Source organism: Schistosoma haematobium, chromosome ZW (assembly GCF_000699445.3).
Source record: "Schistosoma haematobium chromosome ZW, whole genome shotgun sequence".
Taxonomy (NCBI): Eukaryota; Metazoa; Platyhelminthes; class Trematoda; order Strigeidida; family Schistosomatidae; genus Schistosoma; species Schistosoma haematobium.
The window spans coordinates 9040355-9060927 of NC_067195.1; the positions used below are offsets into that span (position 1 = coordinate 9040355).

Genomic DNA, 20573 nt, shown 5'->3' on the forward strand with positions numbered 1-20573 from the left:
GAAGAAGCTTTCGCTTAACGGGCTTTCATGTCTAGTAGCAGTGAATCACCAATACCTCCAGGCAGGAACCTATGTATAATAACGACAAAAGAAAAAGAAATTGATCTATCGTAGTAAGCTATTATCCTTAGTCCTTAAGGATATGTCAGGTTTTCTCTTAAGAAACTCCTGGTAATTCGCCTGAACTAACTCAGCTGGAAATAAATTTCAGCATTTGACTACCCTAAAGGAGTATAAAATGCGCATACTGTCCGTTCTTCAACGTTGTAACTTCACTTTCTAAGTGTTACGCCTTGGTTTTGTGTTGGGACTAATCTGAAGTAGATGTTTAAGGGGATTTCCATAACTTTTAGTATATTACAAGTCATTAAAATGTCACCTATAACAATTCCGTACTCTAGTGGGTTAAGGTTCAATGATTGGGGGCGCTTTTAATAAGGCTTGAATTTGAATCCCCGAACTGATTTCGTGACTCGCCGCTGGATAAGTTCTAAAGTGTCCTTATCCATTTGTAGTGGTGAAGGAAATACTGTGTTTCCGTACTCTAAATGGGTACGAATGAAACCGTTGAAAATCATGTGGAAAGTTCTACCGTCAAAGTGGCCAAAAAGTTTTTCTCTAAAGGCATTTTTGTCACAGCGTAAAACTTCAAATCGTAGGGTACCAGCACTACTAAATCTTTTTCAACTTGGGACACTTCAAGAGAAGAGTCGCTTAAGTTTCAGCTGTAGTCTGCAGTATGTCTCAGATGTACTGCTTTACGCTTTTAAGTGTTAAAGGTGAGTCCCTTGTCATCCGCCCAACCCTGAAGTCGAGTCTGATCCTCCTGAAGTGCCAGTATGTCATCCTAGCTGCATGCCTCTCTCCAACGTTTCACATGATCAGCAAAATGTAATAAATATGACGGTACCTGTTGTGGAAGATTGTTAATAAAAATCAAGAAAAGAAGGGAATCTGGTACTGAACCCTGATGGACCCGAATAGAATATTCCATAATTTGGTGTATGAATTCCGTATGATGTTGACGATTTTCTCAACTACTCACACCATAGTGTCGAAGAAGTTTCCATAATGTTCTCCCATACACACTGTCAAACACCTTCTCATAGTCAAGGAAGTTGATGTATAGTGACGAGTTCCATTCAATCGATTGTTCAACAATGATCCATAGTGTCGCGATTCAGTCCGTGCACAATCGATCCTTACGGAATCCAGCTTGTTGATCTTGAAGTTGGGCGCCTACTGAGTCTTTCATCCGGTTCAGCGACACTCTGTTGAAAACACTTCCTGGTACTGACAGTGGTGTGATGCCTCTGTAGTTCTCACATTTGCTCAGATCTCCTTTCTTTGGCATCTTGATGAGGTGTCCTTCATTACAGTTCGTCAGTGACACTTGTTCTTCCTCGCAAATACTCCTCAATAGAACGTGGAGCATCTTTGTAGCTACTTACACATTTGACTTCAGTGCTTCAGCTGGTAATGTTGTCAGGTCATGTTGCTTTCCCACTCTTGATTTGTCTGATGACCACCCTAATTTCTTCGATCGTTGGTGGAGTGACATCTATAGGAAGGTCTGTAGGTGCTGCTTCGATGTGAGGCAGATTCAACAGAGCTGGCCAATTCAAGAGTTCCTCGAAGTATCCCACCCATCTGTTCCTCTGATCTTGCATCTCGTTGACTAGCTTGCCTTCTTCGTCCTTAAACGGTCTCTCTGGTTTACTACATTTCCCTGACAGTTTCTTCGTCGTGTCATATAGTTGTTTCATATTTCCTTCTCTTGCAGCTTTTTCCGCTGTCGTTGCTAGGTCTTCCATGTATTTTGCTTGTCGGCTCGAATGCTCATCTGCACCTGCTTGTTTGCTTCTGTGTATTCAAATTGTGCCTCGACTTCTTCTGTTCTTGTTCAGCTGTTGTTAATTACTGTCTTCAAGTTCTTCATTTCTTGGATCTTGTCCAGGATTTCCATAGAGATCAATTCCTTATAATGACGCTTCTTGTGGTCCAGGACCTCCGGACACGTTGAAGTCAGTTCATCTTTGATCGCTTTCCATTTTTCCTCCATAGTAGTTTCCTCTTCCAGTAGATCCGGTGAGGCTTGTAATTTGTTGTTGGGAGTTATATTGAATTCGTTGAGTTCGTCAGTATCTCGAAGCTTTCTGATGATTTTTTTCAGGAAGGCTGTGTTCTGCGGGTTGGGGTTCCTGACGCATCACCTAAACCTCCTCTTTCATCCGTGCCTGGAACTACCAATAACCCTTCAAGTACTCCAGGCGGATAGCTAAAATGGAACAAATAAACGATTATTATACATACATTTTAAACAGTGATTGTCCAAATATTAATAAGAAGCATACATATCTTTACATGTATTTCCCGAATCTAGATTCTAGTCACAAATTGTGAATCTATACGCAATGCTTCTCTCAATCAGAGTCACGAGCCAATAAACAGAACTGAAGATGTTTGATGATATTGAAGTCGCAGTCTGTTGAGAAAATCTTTATGCGATCCTAATGAAACAACGAGTTTGAGTGTTTGGACCAAAATATGTAGATTTATGTGATAAGATATGAGTATGCAAAATTCTATTGCCTGTTGGACTACATAGCCTGTATTCAGTATTGTACCTTACTGGAAATGTGAAACTGAAATGGCCTTAATAAACGAAAGTTATTAACTGTGTGATGAGTATGGTGATTAGAAGTATTCAAATTAGTGTAATTACTAGGAATTCCCGAAACAGTGCAATTTATGCCAGACAAAAGTAGACGAGCACGAAAGAACGAATTGTATATGAAATTCGTAATCAATCGGGAATCAAGCACAAAGAAATCATAAGTTCGTACAAATACCACAATGAGTTGTGGCCTTTAACATTGGTTTTACTTATGGTATTTTAGTAAGCTGACTAGAAACTATGAGGTTTTAAGATCCTTCTTGAAAGATTTTTAACATTGTGCATGAAAATTCTTCCACGTCAACTCGTTCGTTGTGTAGTTTATTGCTTTACCTTTAAATTTGAAGCTATTTTCCTAATCTATTTTAGGTGGTTCTTTATTCTAAATAAGACGGTCATCGTTATTTGTTGTACTTTTGTTTCTCTGGGTAGTCAAATGCTGGAATTCACTGCTGTTGAGATAGTGCAAGAGAGATCCTAAGAGTTCTATTTGGAGAAAACTTCACATATTCTTAAGCTCTAAGGACATTATTTCAATACTATTTACTAGTTCTTTTTCTTATTGCTCTTTTATCGTCAATATACAGTGGTTCCTACTTGGGGGCATCAGTGATCCACTGCTACTAGATACGGAAGCTCGTTAAACGAAAGCTTCTTTTATTCTCTGCAGAAACATGTGAACCATTCACGTGTTCAAGCAGACCGCCCTTTGGGGCTATAAACACACAGAAGTAAAAAATATTCGCAAGTTCAGACGCCATTGGGAAGCGGTTCGTGCCTAGCTAGAGGGTACGTCGTGCATTTAGGAAGCATGCAGAGTAGCGTGAGTTAGGAGAGCTGGAAAAGAGAAAAATGAGCGAAATTATGGGTCAATGACAAAGAAAGCACACACGATACAAGAAGCGACTAGGTACTCCCCGAACTCCGAATCATTCTTACCAGATCATATATTAGCCTATTATGAGGATGACGTCACGAACCTCGATTACACGCCACCCCTAGGTAAATGTAGTCGTGTAGTTCTAACCCTTGACTTCCATATAATCATCAAAAACGAGCACGCGTCAGCTTAATCCAAACCTAACGTCTGGAAAGCAAATGCACAAGATATTTTACACTCAGTAGATCAGACAGTGGAGCCAGAGTCCCCAAGTGAAATAACTTGGGATGTTTTCCGAAACGTATACATAAAAGTTACTGTACAGCACATCACTTGAACTACACCAAGCGGACCGAAAAACTTTCCACCATAGTTCAGTAGTGAGGTTCGCAACCTTCTCCGAAACAGAAGAAAAATGTAGGATAGATTTGAACATCAGAATACCTGAACGTCGACCCTCCCTAAGTCTAGAAGTTTGTACGAAGAGAAACTTGTCAAGGAACCCGTAGAATATCTTATATAAACCAAAGGACAAAAAGAACAGAAAATATTATAGTACTATGGGGAGACAGTACTGCTTCATCTTTAGTGGAGGACGACTTTGGTAAAGCTCAAGTATTCTCAAACTACTTTAGCATTGTATATACCGTAGAAACGCCCTTCTCGTCAGGGAATACACATCCCCTCACACAGTGGACATCATGATCATTAAAGTACTCGATGTCTTTGGTCTGCTAAATAAGCCTGACATAAGCAAATTCGCGGGACCCGACGAACTTGATCCTAGGTTTCGTTGAGAACCTTTTAAATATATGCTTTAACCTATCCTTGACCCAGGCTCGTTTACCAAATGACTAGAAGAGCTCCACAGTAATTCCTGTCTTCAAAACGGGTACGAAACATAAACGTGAGACCTGCCGACCCCTTGGCTTAACTAGCGTGGTTTTTAAAATTTTAGAAAACATTATTTGGAAGGAGCGGTTTAATTATATCGACAGAAACCGGATCTTTTCGGAGAAGCAGTATGGTTTTAAAATAGGTTATTCCTGTCTCACAAACTTATTAGTGACTTGTAGTGTGGCGTCGAGTCGCGGTTGATTATGATCACTACTCCAGGAAGACTACGTGTCAGTTAATTGATAAGACCCTCCGTAGGCCAAATAACAGAAGGCAGTTGATAACTGTAGTCGAGATGTATTTGTTGGCGATCGCGTGGTATGGAAAGAATACCGAGATCGTGCCAGGTTGCAAGTGGGGTTACTGAGCGTAACCGAATTCTTACAATGTCATAACCAACAGGAGAATGTATGTAGTTTGTTACAGTTTAACAAACAAGTACGATAAAATACTCCCTGGTACAATTGGTTATAATAATAATTGTTTCCATTACACCAATCGCGTTCACTTGATAAAAGCAGGTCACTACAGACTCATGAAAGTTGGTGCGCTCTAAAAGATAAAAAAGTGACCTACAGACGTAACTTATATTGACTTCAGCAAAGGTTTGACAAATTTCTCACAACTGGATGTTATATAAGTTAAGAAATTTCGGAGACAATCTATTGATATGGATAAAAGATTTCCTAATTGTGCGCAAACGAAGAGTACGGGTTAACTCCAAGTTGTCTAGCTGCGTAACTGTGCTTGGCGAAGTGCAACAGGGCACGGCTTTTAGGCCAGAGTTATTCCTCCCATATGTAAATGACCCTTCTCGTCTCCTATCACCATCGGTCTTGCTATATGCTGACGATGTCAAGATATGGAGAGCGATAGGACATAAGATTGATAGTTTAGAGCTTGAAGATGACCTGGAGAAGTTATATGAGTGGTCTCAAACTTGGCAGTTGCAGATAAACTCTCCCAAGTGTATTGTGATGCATATTGATCATCAAGGTACAGATACATACATGAATAACACTGAGCTACTTGTTGTCCAGTCACACAATGACTTGGGGGTCATCGTTAGCCAAGACTTATAGACTACTGCACACTGCCGTGCAAAAGCTGTCAAAGGCTTAAGAACCCTATGGTCAATATGTAGGGCCTTTAGTCATGTCAACGCTTAAACGTTTTTTGACTATGTATACAGTCTTCATGAGTCCTAAACTTGAGTAATGTGAACAAGCGCCTAGCCCCTGCTTAAAATTTAGAGGTGACTTGATTACAGTTTTCAAGTTACTTGGTGATAAATTTGCACCTGATATTCCCCCCATTTTTCTTGTTTTACAAAACAGAGAATTTAGGAGGACACCGAAAAATTTCACGAGCCCAGAACAAATTGCTTGTCATCTGATTATCGACTTTCCCATCGGACCATCAATGAGTGGAACTCATTACCTCAGTACGTGGTTGAGGTTCCATCCATCGACAATTCCAAAAGGAAGTTGGATCAACTGAGAGACCATCATTGCTAGGACTGACGTAGGCCATCAAGGCTCTTGTCCTTTCCGAGCTGAAAATTATTTCTAAAACGCGCGCTAAAATAAAACCAAGGTAATGTGACATAATAATCCTTAGTAAACGTGATCAATATCTCCTAATTTTGATATCAGGGATTCAACGGTTTGCTATAAATACATTGTTCTCTCTACTTTTGGCCTGGCGCCGTATAATTTTGTGGGATACAATTCAAGATGGAGGGACGTCCAATTTCGGATCTTAAGGTTGCCGAGCTTCGCAAGGAGTTGGAGAAGCGCAACAAAGATAAAACCGGTGTTAAACAGGTTTTGCTGGATCGTCTTAAAGAGGTTTTTTCGTCTAAGCAACCTAGAGTTTTAGACTTTAGAAAAGGATGGTCACGATCCTCAAACCTATCGTTTCAGAGATGATGATAGTGTTAAAACTGACCTAGAGATATCGGATCATTCGGTATGTGATCACTTTATTCAAATTTATTCTTTTATAGCCTGTAAATGGTGATGGACTGGGATCTGGTAAGTTGTTTCCGTTCATATACGTTTGTATGCCCATCAAAAACCATTTTGTTTCACTTTCATTTCAAAGTAATGGGTTAGGAGTAGGATGCTTTTAGTTGCTTAATCCAGCCGACAATGTTTTGGATGTGTTGAGCTGATAATTTATACGTAAATGGAACCTGCGATAATACATTTGACTCGTCATTTTGAGTCACCATGTGCAATGCAAGTACAGCTGTAGCGAACACTTAGTTTCGACGCTCATGGACTCGAGCCGCTGCTTGATCAATTAAGCGGATTGTCACCCTGTAATCTTCATGCCATGCGCGTTCAATAGATCTGTCATACTACCTGAAAAAGCCGCACCCTGTGTGCGAAGTCGTAAATTTCGGATCATTACTATTAGCGAGTTGGTCTACCCTCTATTCAATTGTAAACGGAAATCTGAAGCCGTATTTGATCTAAACATCCAGGATTCTTGTTAACAAACCCGCCAAATAAAAGAAACAGTAGAGAACTATATTTTATGCTGTTATGGTAGGATGTGTTGCAAATAAATGGTTTCTTGTTTGGTTTATACCGTTACCACCCAGAAAATCCAATATTGTTCGCATTCATCACCGCTGTTGCGCAGTTACTTTGGATTGTGCGAGCTGTAATAGGTCGGCATGTATGTTATTTCTCCGATTTACATTACATTTTGGGGTTAACGACTATGATTAAGTCAGGATTGTACATTAGTATGCTCATAGTCAAGTCACCGTAGATTTTAATGTCCCCTGTCTTTTGTCTGGTGACAACTACTGATTCTCCAACTAGTAAAAGCATCGACCCTATGCTAATCAAACTAATGGTAATAACTTTCTACTCTTATTCTATTGAAAGAGAAAGTTGGACCCATCACGAAAAGACGAAGTCCGTCAGATGACGTATTGAGTGATGAATATATTATCAGTGAACATCCATTGCAGAAAAAAATTACAGAGGAAACTGTCCCATACGTTGTTCAAGTGGGTGAGCAAGAGGAAGATTTAGATTATGATTTGAAATATGGGAACAATGACGTATCCGAAGTCGCAGGCGATAGCAAAGATACCCAAGTCAAAGATGAAGAACTTGACAAACATGAAAATAAACCAGAAAGGTTCGTAAATGTCTGTCGAATGATATGATTATATTTATCCGCTTCTGACACAAGCTGTTTCTTTTTTTAGTTCAGTTACTACCCACCAGATTAGTGGTATGTTCCATTTGGTTAAGTTACACTTTACGTGTCAGAAAGCTGTAGAAATTTGTGGATAAGTAACTTACCGAAATTGGTGAAGGCTGCAGATTTAAAGCAACATTTTAGCAAGGCGGGGAAGGTATGTTTTTTGCCAATCAGGATAGTTTTTCAGGTAGTATCAGCTACTGTGGTTATGAGCACCCGCACACCTGGAGGTTGCTTTGGATTTATACAGATGGCTTCTGCTGAAGAGGCAGCTTCTGCTGCTAGAGCCTATGATTTAACAGAGTTTGGAGGATGCATACTGCGGGTTGAAGCTACAGAGAGAAAAGCACCAATTCAATCAAACAAAGCAAATGATCGAGTAGCTGGATTAAACAAATTAAAAACTAGTATGCCTGATTCTCGACGGACGGTATCCAGACCGTTGGTATCTCGAAGACGTTATATTGGTATGTCAACATAATTTTGTCATTGTTCATATAATTAGCCAACAGACAGCGATTGTTGCGTCGTGCTGCCATTAGAACTGCTATTTTGAGGGAACAACGGAAAAGGTCCGAATATTTATCCGCCAATAATCGTCCACATTCCATTAAGAAAACTCCTATCAGAAGACCTTTATACCAGTTTACTAGACCAAATTATAGAATGTCAAAGGATAGTTTGGTGAGTATGCTACAAAATAATACTATTTTTGGAGCGATCAGTCTCGTAGTTGCATTTTGAACTCGTACTGTGCAGTATGTTATGATATCTAATCACGGTTTGCTAATCATAAGGATGTCACGTGGTTTCGTGAAGTTGCTTTTCGTGTGAATTTACGATTAGATTTTCTTTGGAGACGGGAGCTTTTCGAAGCCTTAACACAGGCGCTTTAATGGATAGTTCACATGTCCCTGTGAAGAACGAAACCTTGTTGCAGAGGTAAAGTACTTTTACCAATTTAGTTCTTGTGTCGTCATATGTAAGTATCAGAGTTATCATATTTGGAAAATGGCATGTAATAATCCCCAAATTTACAAAAGACCAACTGCACATTTATCAAAGTACAGCAAGAATTTTGAGTTATTATTCGACCCTATATGTTGGAGAGAAATTCAACAATTTAAATCAATTCCTCGGAAAAGCATTGGAAGCAACTGTGCGAAGTTTCTGATGTGTATTTCATAAACAAATCCCAAGAATCTGAATTAAATGAATTCTGTTCGGTTTTTAATTTCAAAAAGTGCTGAAGTATTCGTCGGATTTGATTAGTTCCAATTACTTATCTCATCGTTTATGAATGTTTTTGATCTATACGTTTTTATAGCGTTCACGAGGCGGTCTGGCCCTTGCATCTAAACATAAAAGTATTTCACAGCGACAAAGCTCTTCACGGATCAAGTAAGTGAATAACTGATCTTGATGTTTTTTGTACTTATTTTAGTAACCTGACATGCACAATTTATTAGCCAGAATGAAAATTTTTGTATTTGATTCATCTTGTGAACCTAACATTTTGTCCTCTCAGTTAGACTCATATTCCAAACAATCGTTCTCCAAATGTCTATATTCTGTTTTAATGAACCATTTACTACTCGAATACTCGTGGTTCTGAATCGACTCCGTTGCTAGTCCAATAATTACGGGATTTAGCTACTGCTACTTTGTGTATCTTGTCAGTTTTATTTTCGGTTTAGGGATTTTCTCACATATCCTGGTACCAAGTTTTCAGATGTTTTAAATTATTTGGATTCAGTGTTGCACCGTACTAAGGGCTTATTTTTAGGAACACGAACATACTGTTCATACTATTAGGTTGTTGGCAAAACTAGTTTCCAAATTGAAACGGCGTATAACCCTTACCACTAATCGCTACGTTACTCCATCACTAAGTTTATATTTATAGCCGTTGCTAGAATAGTACTTTGGTCATTTTTGACCCATATACCTACTCAAAACTACTCGGCTAGCGGAGTCACGAAATATACTTGATATAAAGCACAAATAATTATAACTTTAACCCTAAAAGAACTAAGGATTCGAAATTTCGCCAGTAAATTTTGACCAAACCTGATCCCTCCTCAGTTTTCCCTAATTCACCTAATGAATGTTTCGATTCTTTCATATCACTTAAGGATGTCACAAAATAGTAAGAATTTGTGATGAAACATTTAAGCTACTCTACCCATATAAATAAAAATAATAGCAAACCAACTTTTTTCTTAGTGATTAATGAACTCAACATAGATATGTACTGTTAATCCACAAATTAGGGGGTGGACAGTTGACACTCTTCAACTCTTCGTACTGCAATGGTTATTTCTACTTTCGAGCCCGTGATGTAAACTCGTTTCCTAGTTATTACCTTATAAAGTAGGGTTGTGACTGTAAGGCTTCAGGGACAACTGTTTAGTGCAATTTGCACGGTTGTATAAAGCAATTGTCACTATTATTTTCGTTTATAGTTCTTGACATGGTGCTTCACGTTCTAGATCTCTCGTGGAGTCACATTAAGATCTTGCAACCGGCCCCAAAAATCTGTGTAACAAAAGGAGGGCATTCTAATTTTAATGCTTATCTTTCCCATCATCGTCTGCATAATGGCATCACTAGAGATGGTAGTTGTCCTCGTAAAACGTCACAACCACCATTCCCTAGTATATGCAATATTACGTTTTCTCACTCGGACCTAAAATTACCAGCATTTTGTCTTACTACTCTACAACTAACCTACCTAACCTAGTGGAAAATCAATGAACAAACGTTTCAGTTATTATAGTTTATCCACGCCATTACGTTAACGGCTACGGTTGGGTCTCAGTGGTGAACAGTCTTTGGGTGCCCTAAGCGTGTCTAAACGTTTTTTCTCCTTTTTGTTTAGTTATCCGAAGAAATACCAGTTTGGTTCTTGTCATAAACAGTTTCAAACTTATTGACATACGTGGCATCATATTTATTCTCACACAACCTGTTACAGCAGTGGAATTTTGATTTGTTTTGTAATTGATATAGAACGATTAAATACGTCTAGTTATTCTTAAGAGTAATACTCAACTGCATATTTCTGTTTGCTCAGTAACCACGCAGTTCTAGAACTTTAGCTCTTTTTGAACGTTTTAGCACCAATCATGGAACGCAGTCGCTGTTACAAAGAAGATTAAATTATACTGTCAATCGAAGGCTGCGTGAGCCAATTCGTATTCACAAAAGTGCCAGTGTTTCACATCGATCGTCCAAATCATTTTTGCCTAGAGTACACAGAAGTTCAAATATATGTCCAGAAAACCATCGAAGCTGTCTTTCTCCACCTTCCCGTTTAATCCCCTTGAATACACTTACTTCAAAACGGAACCCAATCTTTCGTACTAATCGTCCTGTAGAAAGAGATATACGTGAACCCTATCGCCCTGTTTTGCCAGAACGAAAGTATCATCCTCAGTCACCTGGTCGATCACATGAATCAAGTCGGTATGCACGAAACACTCAATCATCAGTCTATACAGGAAGAAACACTGCTAAATCAGTATACGATAGTCGTTCTCGTCAAAGTCACTTGATGACTCGTTCTGAACCGCGGTAAGCCATGGCTTTATATCTATTCCACGAAATTCATTGTCACTTCTCTTTATTTGTAGCACTTAAAACCCATCGAGGATCCAGAAGTATATTGTTTATCTGAGTGAAATATGTCAGTTATGCTTATAAAGCTTGGATTCTCATGTAGGAGTTACATTCGTCCTCATAGTTTGAGGCTGCACAACGGTCGCATGTGATATACACACTGAAGATAAATATGTCTACAGTATTGTTGTGATTTGTCTACTGAATCAGATTATTTGATTAGTTTTATTTAAGATTGTTATGAAATGTTAGCCAGGTTTTACTTTTGTTATATGTTGAGTATTCAGCTCAAAAAGCATTTTGATTTCATGTTTAACAATGTCTGTTGTAGACAGATCAGTATACATTTAGTGTTAATACGATAATGTAGTACTATACCAAATACGTCTACTCAGATTGGTTTCAGTTAAGAATTTTTAAAATGTACTGACTGAATTACATGGTTTTCAATATAGATATTTCGTCTTTTAAAACCGTTTGTGATGTTAAGTTAATAATTATTTTTGGTCTGACTTTTTCAGCTAGTTACATTCATTGTTACTTTGACATCCGGCAAAAATTGATAGAGCTCAGGTTATCCGTAATGTTTGTGGAATTAGTTATTGTGAAGGTGGCTTAAGATTTTATTATTCCCGGGAGTTAATTATCTGAATACAGTGGTGTTATATGAGATAAAATCAATATCATTTTAGTACAAATGGAAAGAATAAATATAACTTGTTCTCTGAATTTCACACCTAACACTCCATAATTCATGTTTGTGTAGTTAGTTCTCATATGACCGTCGTCATCATTAGCTTTTGGTGCCGTTCGATAAGACTGTAAGGACGAAACGGCCATCTAGTGCTTTCAAGTTTTCAATGGTGGTCTAACATTGGTCGGTTCATGATCTCAATAAAAACTCAACAATCTTCATAACCCATTACTCATAACTATAAGCAGTCGTTTGTTAACTAGTTAGTTTATCTTCTCCCTTATATTTCCTAACCCCTAGTAAAATCGTTGTAACTCATACATTGGGACAACTTATTACCCTCATTTAGGCAAACTTACTGCGCAGCCGTCCATTCTGTATCACTACACAGCTGTGAAACGTAACATATAAAAGAGTAGGCTACAAGTATTTAAAAGTAGTTATTTCCGAAGAATTTCTCGTGCATGATGAGACCAAAAATGATTAATTCTGAGATTAAAGGTGGGGTATTGAGCGAATGTGGCAAATCATTTGATGAGGCTGTGGATCTTTAACTAAGATGGCTTGGATATGTGTTGTGTATGCCCAAACACCACCTACCTCGTCGCGCAATGCTGACGCGAATAGGAGTTGGTTGAAAACTAGGAAGCGCCAAGTTAATTTATCTGACCAATACACTACGTCATTGACTGTTAAACTGGGCAGTTTGTGTGTTGATTATCTGGTTTGGGCTCAATTGGTGATTGCCTAGAATATATCGCATTCACTGTATCTCCCACTTGATCTTAGATTTCCATTTTTTCTTTTTGAACCATATTTTCCAATGTTAAGTCTTTCTCACTAACAATGATACAACCACTGTTTTGACTCCCTTACCATTCGTCTTATTGATTTCATCTCCTCGTGCTGATATGGTGTAGAAACTTAGTCCGTCCGGAATTTGTACCAGGTTTTACATTGATTATGACCGAACTATATTTTAACGTTGTTATTTATATAAAGCGAGTGGTCTAGTGGCTAGGGCGTTCAATTATCAGCCAATAAGTTTCAGGTTCGAACTCCGTTCCATGCAATTTAGTTTGGGTAACCGAGTAAATATCATTAGCTCTCGCATTTAGAATGGTTCATACCCAAATATCTGGTTAATGAGTTAATTTAACTTAGTTTTTGTGATTATTTATTTCACGTTCACTACACTATCATTTAAGTGATTTATTGGGCAATAAACTATATCCGTTACTTTACAATGAATTTTCATTTGTTTGTGCATATAGGATTTACTAAAATTAGATAATTATATAAGTTTATTTCTATATTTGTATGTATATGCACGAACATAAGCTTGATGGTAGTGATATGTAATTTACTTATTACCAATTCCTATTTTTAGCTATACGAATTACAGCAATTTTGATAGTCGAAAAATGGCCGTAGCCTCTCGTACAGATATGTATTCTGAAGAACGTTATCGAACTCACGATAGTCATCTATCTGAAGTACGCAGAAGTCAATTAAGGTCAAACCCCCCTACTTCACGAATGAGAGTTGAGGAGAGTAAACGAGAGTACCGTGCAGTTAGTAGAAGCCCACCAAGGTCAAGAGATTCTACAATGATGCGCCCGTACCCAGTTTCTCTCAATTTCAATCGCCATCGCACGGAAACCAGTCATCGTGGCCGCAGTCCACTGATGTTACAGTCTACACCACACAGGCCCGAAATCGTGGAGTATGAACACCGTTCAGGTACGTAATCGTCAAGTTAATATAAGGGGCCCCAGCCGATTCACCTGTAATTCTTTTGTTGGTTATCTGTCTCTATTGATAATCGTAGTGTAAGGTAATATATCTAGCACTTGGATTAACTGACTGCCTTATCTTTCTTTTTATTCCCAAGACATCTGAGTTTTTATAGTCGTTTCTCGATAAAGACTATATGGATCACCTTCGTTTGGAACTCACGTTTCGCAAACCCAGTTAGAAATCGATTGTACGTTTGCTAATTTCAAGTCGTAGTTACTTCAATATATACAGATTTTACTTAGTCTTTTTGAACGCTACTAAGTACAAACTAGAAATATTCTTTTCACTTATGGTTTCAGAATTTAATTAGTGATCTTATTCACTTTGATTAGGTTTTCATTAGTATTGTGCATTAATCAGTAATATATTTGTAATATTATAATCTGTAGAAGTCTCAATTCCTGGCGTTTTACAATTTATCGGGAGTCGCTTTTTCAGGTAATAAATACCTGCGGTCGTAGTCTAAAAACATATGAACCACACAAACGAATACTGAATAAAAATAAATAATAGAATGAAGATACAATAAAGATTAGAGGACTAATGAGATACCATTCAGCTTATAATCCAACCATAATCGAATAATTATAGGCCCTCTCATTACAGGAAGATCACCAGTGGTTTCTTTTTCTTCCCATATTTCGTAGTCTCAAGCTTCTAGGTTTCACTATTTCTAGATGTTTTTCAAGTGGCATATATATCATTATCGTATTGATGACCTTTTTATTTTGATTGTTCAGTCACCTGTGTTTATTATTGAATATTATCTTTTGATACGAATAAAGTTATAAGAAACCGATAAAAACTCGAAATAAAATGAACTCATATTTTTCTGCTTTGATTGTTGTTCTTGCTTAATCCAAATTTCTGAGAAAAATAATTTCAAATTTCAAGACTTTAGAAATTATTAAAAAGTGTACATTAAGTGTTCAAAACCGTTTGTTTAGGAAAAGCGTTTTCCTTTTTTTATTGTTAACTGAAAATGCCGCTAGAAAACGGAATACTGGAAGTAATGTCTATACATTTCTTGTAGTGTATCTGACCATTAATTTGTCACGTCTAATTTTCAAAAATGTATAGATTTCTACTAACTAGTTCATTCAAATCGTTGGCAAACCAATATATATATATATATATATATATATATATATATATATATTTTTTTTCTTGGTTAGAATTCTATTTCAAGACTATGTGCAAATTTGTTTCTTCTTTACTTTGAATATGTATATTCCAATTGTAGAGCCAAGAACGAATTGGCAAACTGAAAGACGTTCCAAAGTTTTCTCATCTCCATCACAGTCGTGGAGGCCGGCAAACAATGCATTTTTCCTATCTCCTACATATGAAAATCGAAATACAGGTCGCCGATACCAATAACACTTATTGCTTATTATATGTATATGAATATGTTATATTCAAATTTGACAAGCAATTCTCTACTTATATCAATTACATTTAGCAAGTGTATTAATTGTGCGAAAATTTTTATCCATGAAGGTTGTCGATCTGCATTCATTCATATAAAGCATTTTCTTTAGAAATGTTTTAACTTTGATCCTTCACACCGTAATTGAGCTATTTATTAATCTACTATCCCAATCTAGTTATACGATGCCCGATGGTATTTAAATGATTTAAAAATTATTAAGCAAAATCATATTTGTAGAAAACTCGATGAAATAAGCCTTAAAAAACTGGTCACAAATAAACGTCTGAACCGAGTATAATCAACTGACAACATCCTATTGCACAAAAAAATTACAGATAAATATCAACCATTCAATCCGAAAGAATACGTAAAACCTGGAAAAATTCTACATCACTAAATTTTGTTGGCACCGTGGTGGTTTAGTGTCTGCGAAGTGATGTGTTCTCATTGGAGCTAGGAATGCATTGTGATGGTTAATAATGAGTGTTTGGAGTATGTATGCACTTGAGTGTGTGTTGGTAATTGTGAGATTTTGTGGGAAGGTGGGTGGATGAGTGAATTGATAAGGCGGGACAGCGATATACTGGTGTGCGTGAAAGTTTGTCTTTATTTACAAACAAACCAATAAGTAATATTGGTGATGTGATTGCGATTAGTGTAGTTAGAGTTTCGATTGTTAAATGAGGTGTGGATGTTTACATGTTTGTCAGTGTATCGGATGGTGTTGTTGTTGGTGTTTGAGTAAGAACCCTTGTTGATCCGTCCTGGAGATGTCTAGTTTTCAGGAAGCCAACGACGAAGGGGAAATGTTTTCTGGTCTCTTCGGTGAACCAGGATTGTACTGGTTCTTACTTAGCACCAGGTAGATGTGTTTAGTGTGAGTGTGACGAATGATGTCTAGTATTGGTTTGTGTTGGGACGTGTGTTGAACTGTGTTGATTGTCTATAGCTTAGGGATGACTTGTACTGTGATGTTGGTCGTATGTCTGTTGATGATCAGGTGGTTTTGTGTGTGTGTGTGTGTGTGTGGTGTAGTTGTTGTTATTGATCTGTTTGCCTGTTTGTGTTTGTATGGTAGGGAATAGTGTTGTTGGTTTTGTTGATTTTGAATATGGTTGGACTGGGATCATTGGGTTGGGGTGTTTGTTTGTTTGTTAGTGTAGTTGACGACTCATTTATTCTGTGTTTGTAACTTTCAGTGTTTCACTTTGTTTGTCAATGGTATTGATTATTCTATTGGCGTGTTTGTGTGTTGTGTGTGTGGTGGTGGTGGTGGTGGTGGTGGTGGGGTGTGTAGTTTGGTTATATTTGTGAGTGATTGTGGGAGGTATTTCTGAGATGTGTTCTGTTGAGCGTGAGGCGTGCTGATGAGCTTGTTGACATGCTGAGGGAATTAGGTGAGTGATTGTAGTGAGATGTGTGATTTTCGTTCGAGCTGTTCGAGCTGGATTGATTGATGATGTATAGTGTGTTGTTCAGCTGGGAGACAGACGGTGTGTGTGGTGATAGTGTAAGTGTGCGTGTAGAACGTTAATGAGTAAATTAGTTTAGTGTTGAATTTGTGTGGTTTGATGTGGGGTTACGGTTTGTGGTAATCTCTGAGTAATGAAAATTCTGTTCATAGTTTGTTGTAATGTGTGTTGATGGTTTGACGGTAGTGGTGTGTGTGTTTTGTGAGAGTTTATATTTGAATGAAGTGAAGTATTTCAGTAAATTTTGTTGGCACCGTTGTGGTTTAGTGTCTGAGAAGTGATGTGTTCTCATTGGAGCTAGGAATGCATTGTGATGGTTAATAATGAGTGTTTGGAGTATGTATGCACTTGAGTGTGTGTTGGTAATTGTGAGATTTTGTGGGAAGGTGGGTGGATGAGTGAATTGATAAGGCGGGACAGCGATATACTGGTGTGCGTGAAAGTTTGTCTTTATTTACAAACAAACCAATAAGTAATATTGGTGATGTGATTGCGATTAGTGTAGTTAGAGTTTCGATTGTTAAATGAGGTGTGGATGTTTACATGTTTGTCAGTGTATCGGATGGTGTTGTTGTTGGTGTTTGAGTAAGAACCCTTGTTGATCCGTCCTGGAGATGTCTAGTTTTCAGGAAGCCAACGACGAAGGGGAAATGTTTTCTGGTCTCTTCGGTGAACCAGGATTGTACTGGTTCTTACTTAGCACCAGGTAGATGTGTTTAGTGTGAGTGTGACGAATGATGTCTAGTATTGGTTTGTGTTGGGACGTGTGTTGAACTGTGTTGATTGTTTATAGCTTAGGGATGACTTGTACTGTGATGTTGGTCGTATGTCTGTTGATGATCAGGTGGTTTTTGTGTGTGTGTGTGTGTGTGTGTGTGTGTGTGTGGTGTAGTTGTTGTTATTGATCTGTTTGCCTGTTTGTGTTTGTATGGTAGGGAATAGTGTTGTTGGTTTTGTTGATTTTGAATATGGTTGGACTGGGATCATTGGGTTGGGGTGTTTGTTTGTTAGTGTAGTTGACGACTCATTTATTCTGTGTTTGTAACTTTGAGTGTTTCACTTTGTTTGTCAATGGTATTGATTATTCTATTGGCGTGTTTGTGTGTATGTGTGTGTGTGTGTGTGGTGGGGTGTGTAGTTTGGTTATATTTGTGAGTGATTGTGGGAGGTATTTCTGAGATGTGTTCTGTTGAGCGTGAGGCGTGCTGATGAGCTTGTTGACATGCTGAGGGAATTAGGTGAGTGATTGTAGTGAGATGTGTGATTTTCGTTCGAGCTGTTCGAGCTGGATTGATTGATGATGTATAGTGTGTTGTTCAGCTGGGAGACAGACGGTGTGTGTGGTGATAGTGTAAGTGTGCGTGTAGAACGTTAATGAGTAAATTAGTTTAGTGTTGAATTTGTGTGGTTTGATGTGGGGTTACGGTTTGTGGTAATCTCTGAGTAATGAAAATTCTGTTCATAGTTTGTTGTAATGTGTGTTGATGGTTTGACGGTAGTGGTGTGTGTGTTTTTGTGAGAGTTTATATTTGAATGAAGTGAAGTATTTCAGTAAATTTTGTTGGCACCGTTGTGGTTTAGTGTCTGAGAAGTGATGTGTTCTCATTGGAGCTAGGAATGCATTGTGAGGGTTAATTAATAATGAGTGTTTGGAGTATGTATGCACTTGAGTGTGTGTTGGTAATTGTGAGATTTTGTGGGAAGGTGGGTGGATGAGTGAATTGATAAGGCGGGACAGCGATATACTGGTGTGCGTGAAAGTTTGTCTTTATTTACAAACAAACCAATAAGTAATATTGGTGATGTGATTGCGATTAGTGTAGTTAGAGTTTCGATTGTTAAATGAGGTGTGGATGTTTACATGTTTGTCAGTGTATCGGATGGTGTTGTTGTTGGTGTTTGAGTAAGAACCGTTGTTGATCCGTCCTGGAGATGTCTAGTTTTCAGGAAGCCAACGACGAAGGGGAAATGTTTTCTGGTCTCTTCGGTGAACCAGGATTGTACTGGTTCTTACTTAGCACCAGGTAGATGTGTTTAGTGTGAGTGTGACGAATGATGTCTAGTATTGGTTTGTGTTGGGACGTGTGTTGAACTGTGTTGATTGTCTATAGCTTAGGGATGACTTGTACTGTGATGTTGGTCGTATGTCTGTTGATGATCAGGTGGTTTTGTGTGTGTGTGTGTGTGGTGGTGGTGGTGGTGGTGTAGTTGTTGTTATTGATCTGTTTGCCTGTTTGTGTTTGTATGGTAGGGAATAGTGTTGTTGGTTTTGTTGATTTTGAATATGGTTGGACTGGGATCATTGGGTTGGGGTGTTTGTTTGTTAGTGTAGTTGACGACTCATTTATTCTGTGTTTGTAACTTTGAGTGTTTCACTTTGTTTGTCAATGGTATTGATTATTCTATTGGCGTGTTTGTGTGTATGTGTGTGTGTGTGTGTGGTGGGGTGTGTAGTTTGGTTATATTTGTGAGTGATTGTGGGAGGTATTTCTGAGATGTGTTCTGTTGAGCGTGAGGCGTGCTGATGAGCTTGTTGACATGCTGAGGGAATTAGGTGAGTGATTGTAGTGAGATGTGTGATTTTCGTTCGAGCTGTTCGAGCTGGATTGATTGATGATGTATAGTGTGTTGTTCAGCTGGGAGACAGACGGTGTGTGTGGTGATAGTGTAAGTGTGCGTGTAGAACGTTAATGAGTAAGTTAGTTTAGTGTTGAATTTGTGTGGTTTGATGTGGGGTTACGGTTTGTGGTAATCTCTGAGTAATGAAAATTCTGTTCATAGTTTGTTGTAATGTGTGTTGATGGTTTGACGGTAGTGGTGTGTGTGTTTTTGTGAGAGTTTATATTTGAATGAAGTGAAGTATTTCAGTAAATTTTGTTGGCACCGTTGTGGTTTAGTGTCTGAGAAGTGATGTGTTCTCATTGGAGCTAGGAATGCATTGTGAGGGTTAATTAATAATGAGTGTTTGGAGTATGTATGCACTTGAGTGTGTGTTGGTAATTGTGAGATTTTGTGGGAAGGTGGGTGGATGAGTGAATTGATAAGGCGGGACAGCGATATACTGGTGTGCGTGAAAGTTTGTCTTTATTTACAAACAAACCAATAAGTAATATTGGTGATGTGATTGCGATTAGTGTAGTTAGAGTTTCGATTGTTAAATGAGGTGTGGATGTTTACATGTTTGTCAGTGTATCGGATGGTGTTGTTGTTGGTGTTTGAGTAAGAACCGTTGTTGATCCGTCCTGGAGATGTCTAGTTTTCAGGAAGCCAACGACGAAGGGAAATGTTTTCTGGTCTCTTCGGTGAAGCAGGATTGTACTGGTTCTTACTTAGCACCAGGTAGATGTGTTTAGTGTGAGTGTGACGAATGATGTCTAGTATTGGTTTGTGTTGGGACGTGTGTTGAACTGTGTTGATTGTTTATAGCTTAGGGATGACTTGTACTGTGATGTTGGTCGTATGTCTGTTGATGATCAGGTGGTTTTGTGTGTGTGTGTGTGTGGTGGTGGTGGTGTTGGTGGTGGTGGTGGTGTAGTTGTTGTTATTGATCTGTTTGCCTGTTTGTGTTTGTATGGTAGGGAATAGTGTTGTTGGTTTTGTTGATTTTGAATATGGTTGGACTGGGATCATTGTGTTGGGGTGTTTGTTTGTTAGTGTAGTTGACGACTCATTTATTCTGTGTTTGTAACTTTGAGTGTTTCACTTTGTTTGTCAATGGTATTGATTATTCTATTGGCGTGTTTGTGTGTGTGTGTGTGTGTGTGTGGTGGTGGTGGGGTGTGTAGTTTGGTTATATTTGTGAGTGATTGTGGGAGGTATTTCTGAGATGTGTTCTGTTGAGCGTGAGGCGTGCTGATGAGCTTGTTGACATG

General features: G+C 38.3%; 1 protein-coding gene across 2 annotated transcripts; it reads left to right on the forward strand.

The window, feature by feature from the left end:
* Window positions 1–6056: 6056 nt before the first annotated feature.
* MS3_00002722 (uncharacterized protein) lies at window positions 6057–19039 on the forward strand. 2 transcript variants are annotated; one of them, XM_051210341.1, is made up of 13 exons: window positions 6057–6304; window positions 6336–6425; window positions 6463–6490; window positions 7358–7616; window positions 7687–7712; window positions 7751–7836; window positions 7870–8149; window positions 8188–8366; window positions 9010–9083; window positions 10803–11258; window positions 13388–13740; window positions 15041–17407; window positions 18726–19039. In XM_051210341.1, the coding sequence occupies exons 1-12, from the start codon at window positions 6191–6193 to the stop codon at window positions 15175–15177; spliced, it is 2082 nt and encodes a 693-aa protein (XP_051070327.1). In that variant the 5' UTR covers window positions 6057–6190; the 3' UTR covers window positions 15178–17407; window positions 18726–19039. The 2 variants fall into 2 exon arrangements, with proteins under 2 accessions (XP_051070327.1, XP_051070326.1); XM_051210340.1 differs by lacking the exon at window positions 18726–19039 and having other exon boundaries at window positions 6463–7836; window positions 8188–9083; window positions 15041–17498.
* The last annotated feature ends 1534 nt before the right edge of the window (window positions 19040–20573 follow it).

Coding starts and splice junctions, on each gene's coding strand:
- MS3_00002722 (XM_051210341.1), top strand. CDS start 6,191: ATGGAGGGACGTCCAATTTCGGATCTTAAGGTTGCCGAGCTTCGCAAG. Junction 6,491..7,357: donor TGGTGATGGACTGGGATCTG/GTAAGTTGTTTC, acceptor TTCTATTGAAAG/AGAAAGTTGGACCCATCACG. Junction 8,367..9,009: donor GAATGTCAAAGGATAGTTTG/GTGAGTATGCTA, acceptor ACGTTTTTATAG/CGTTCACGAGGCGGTCTGGC.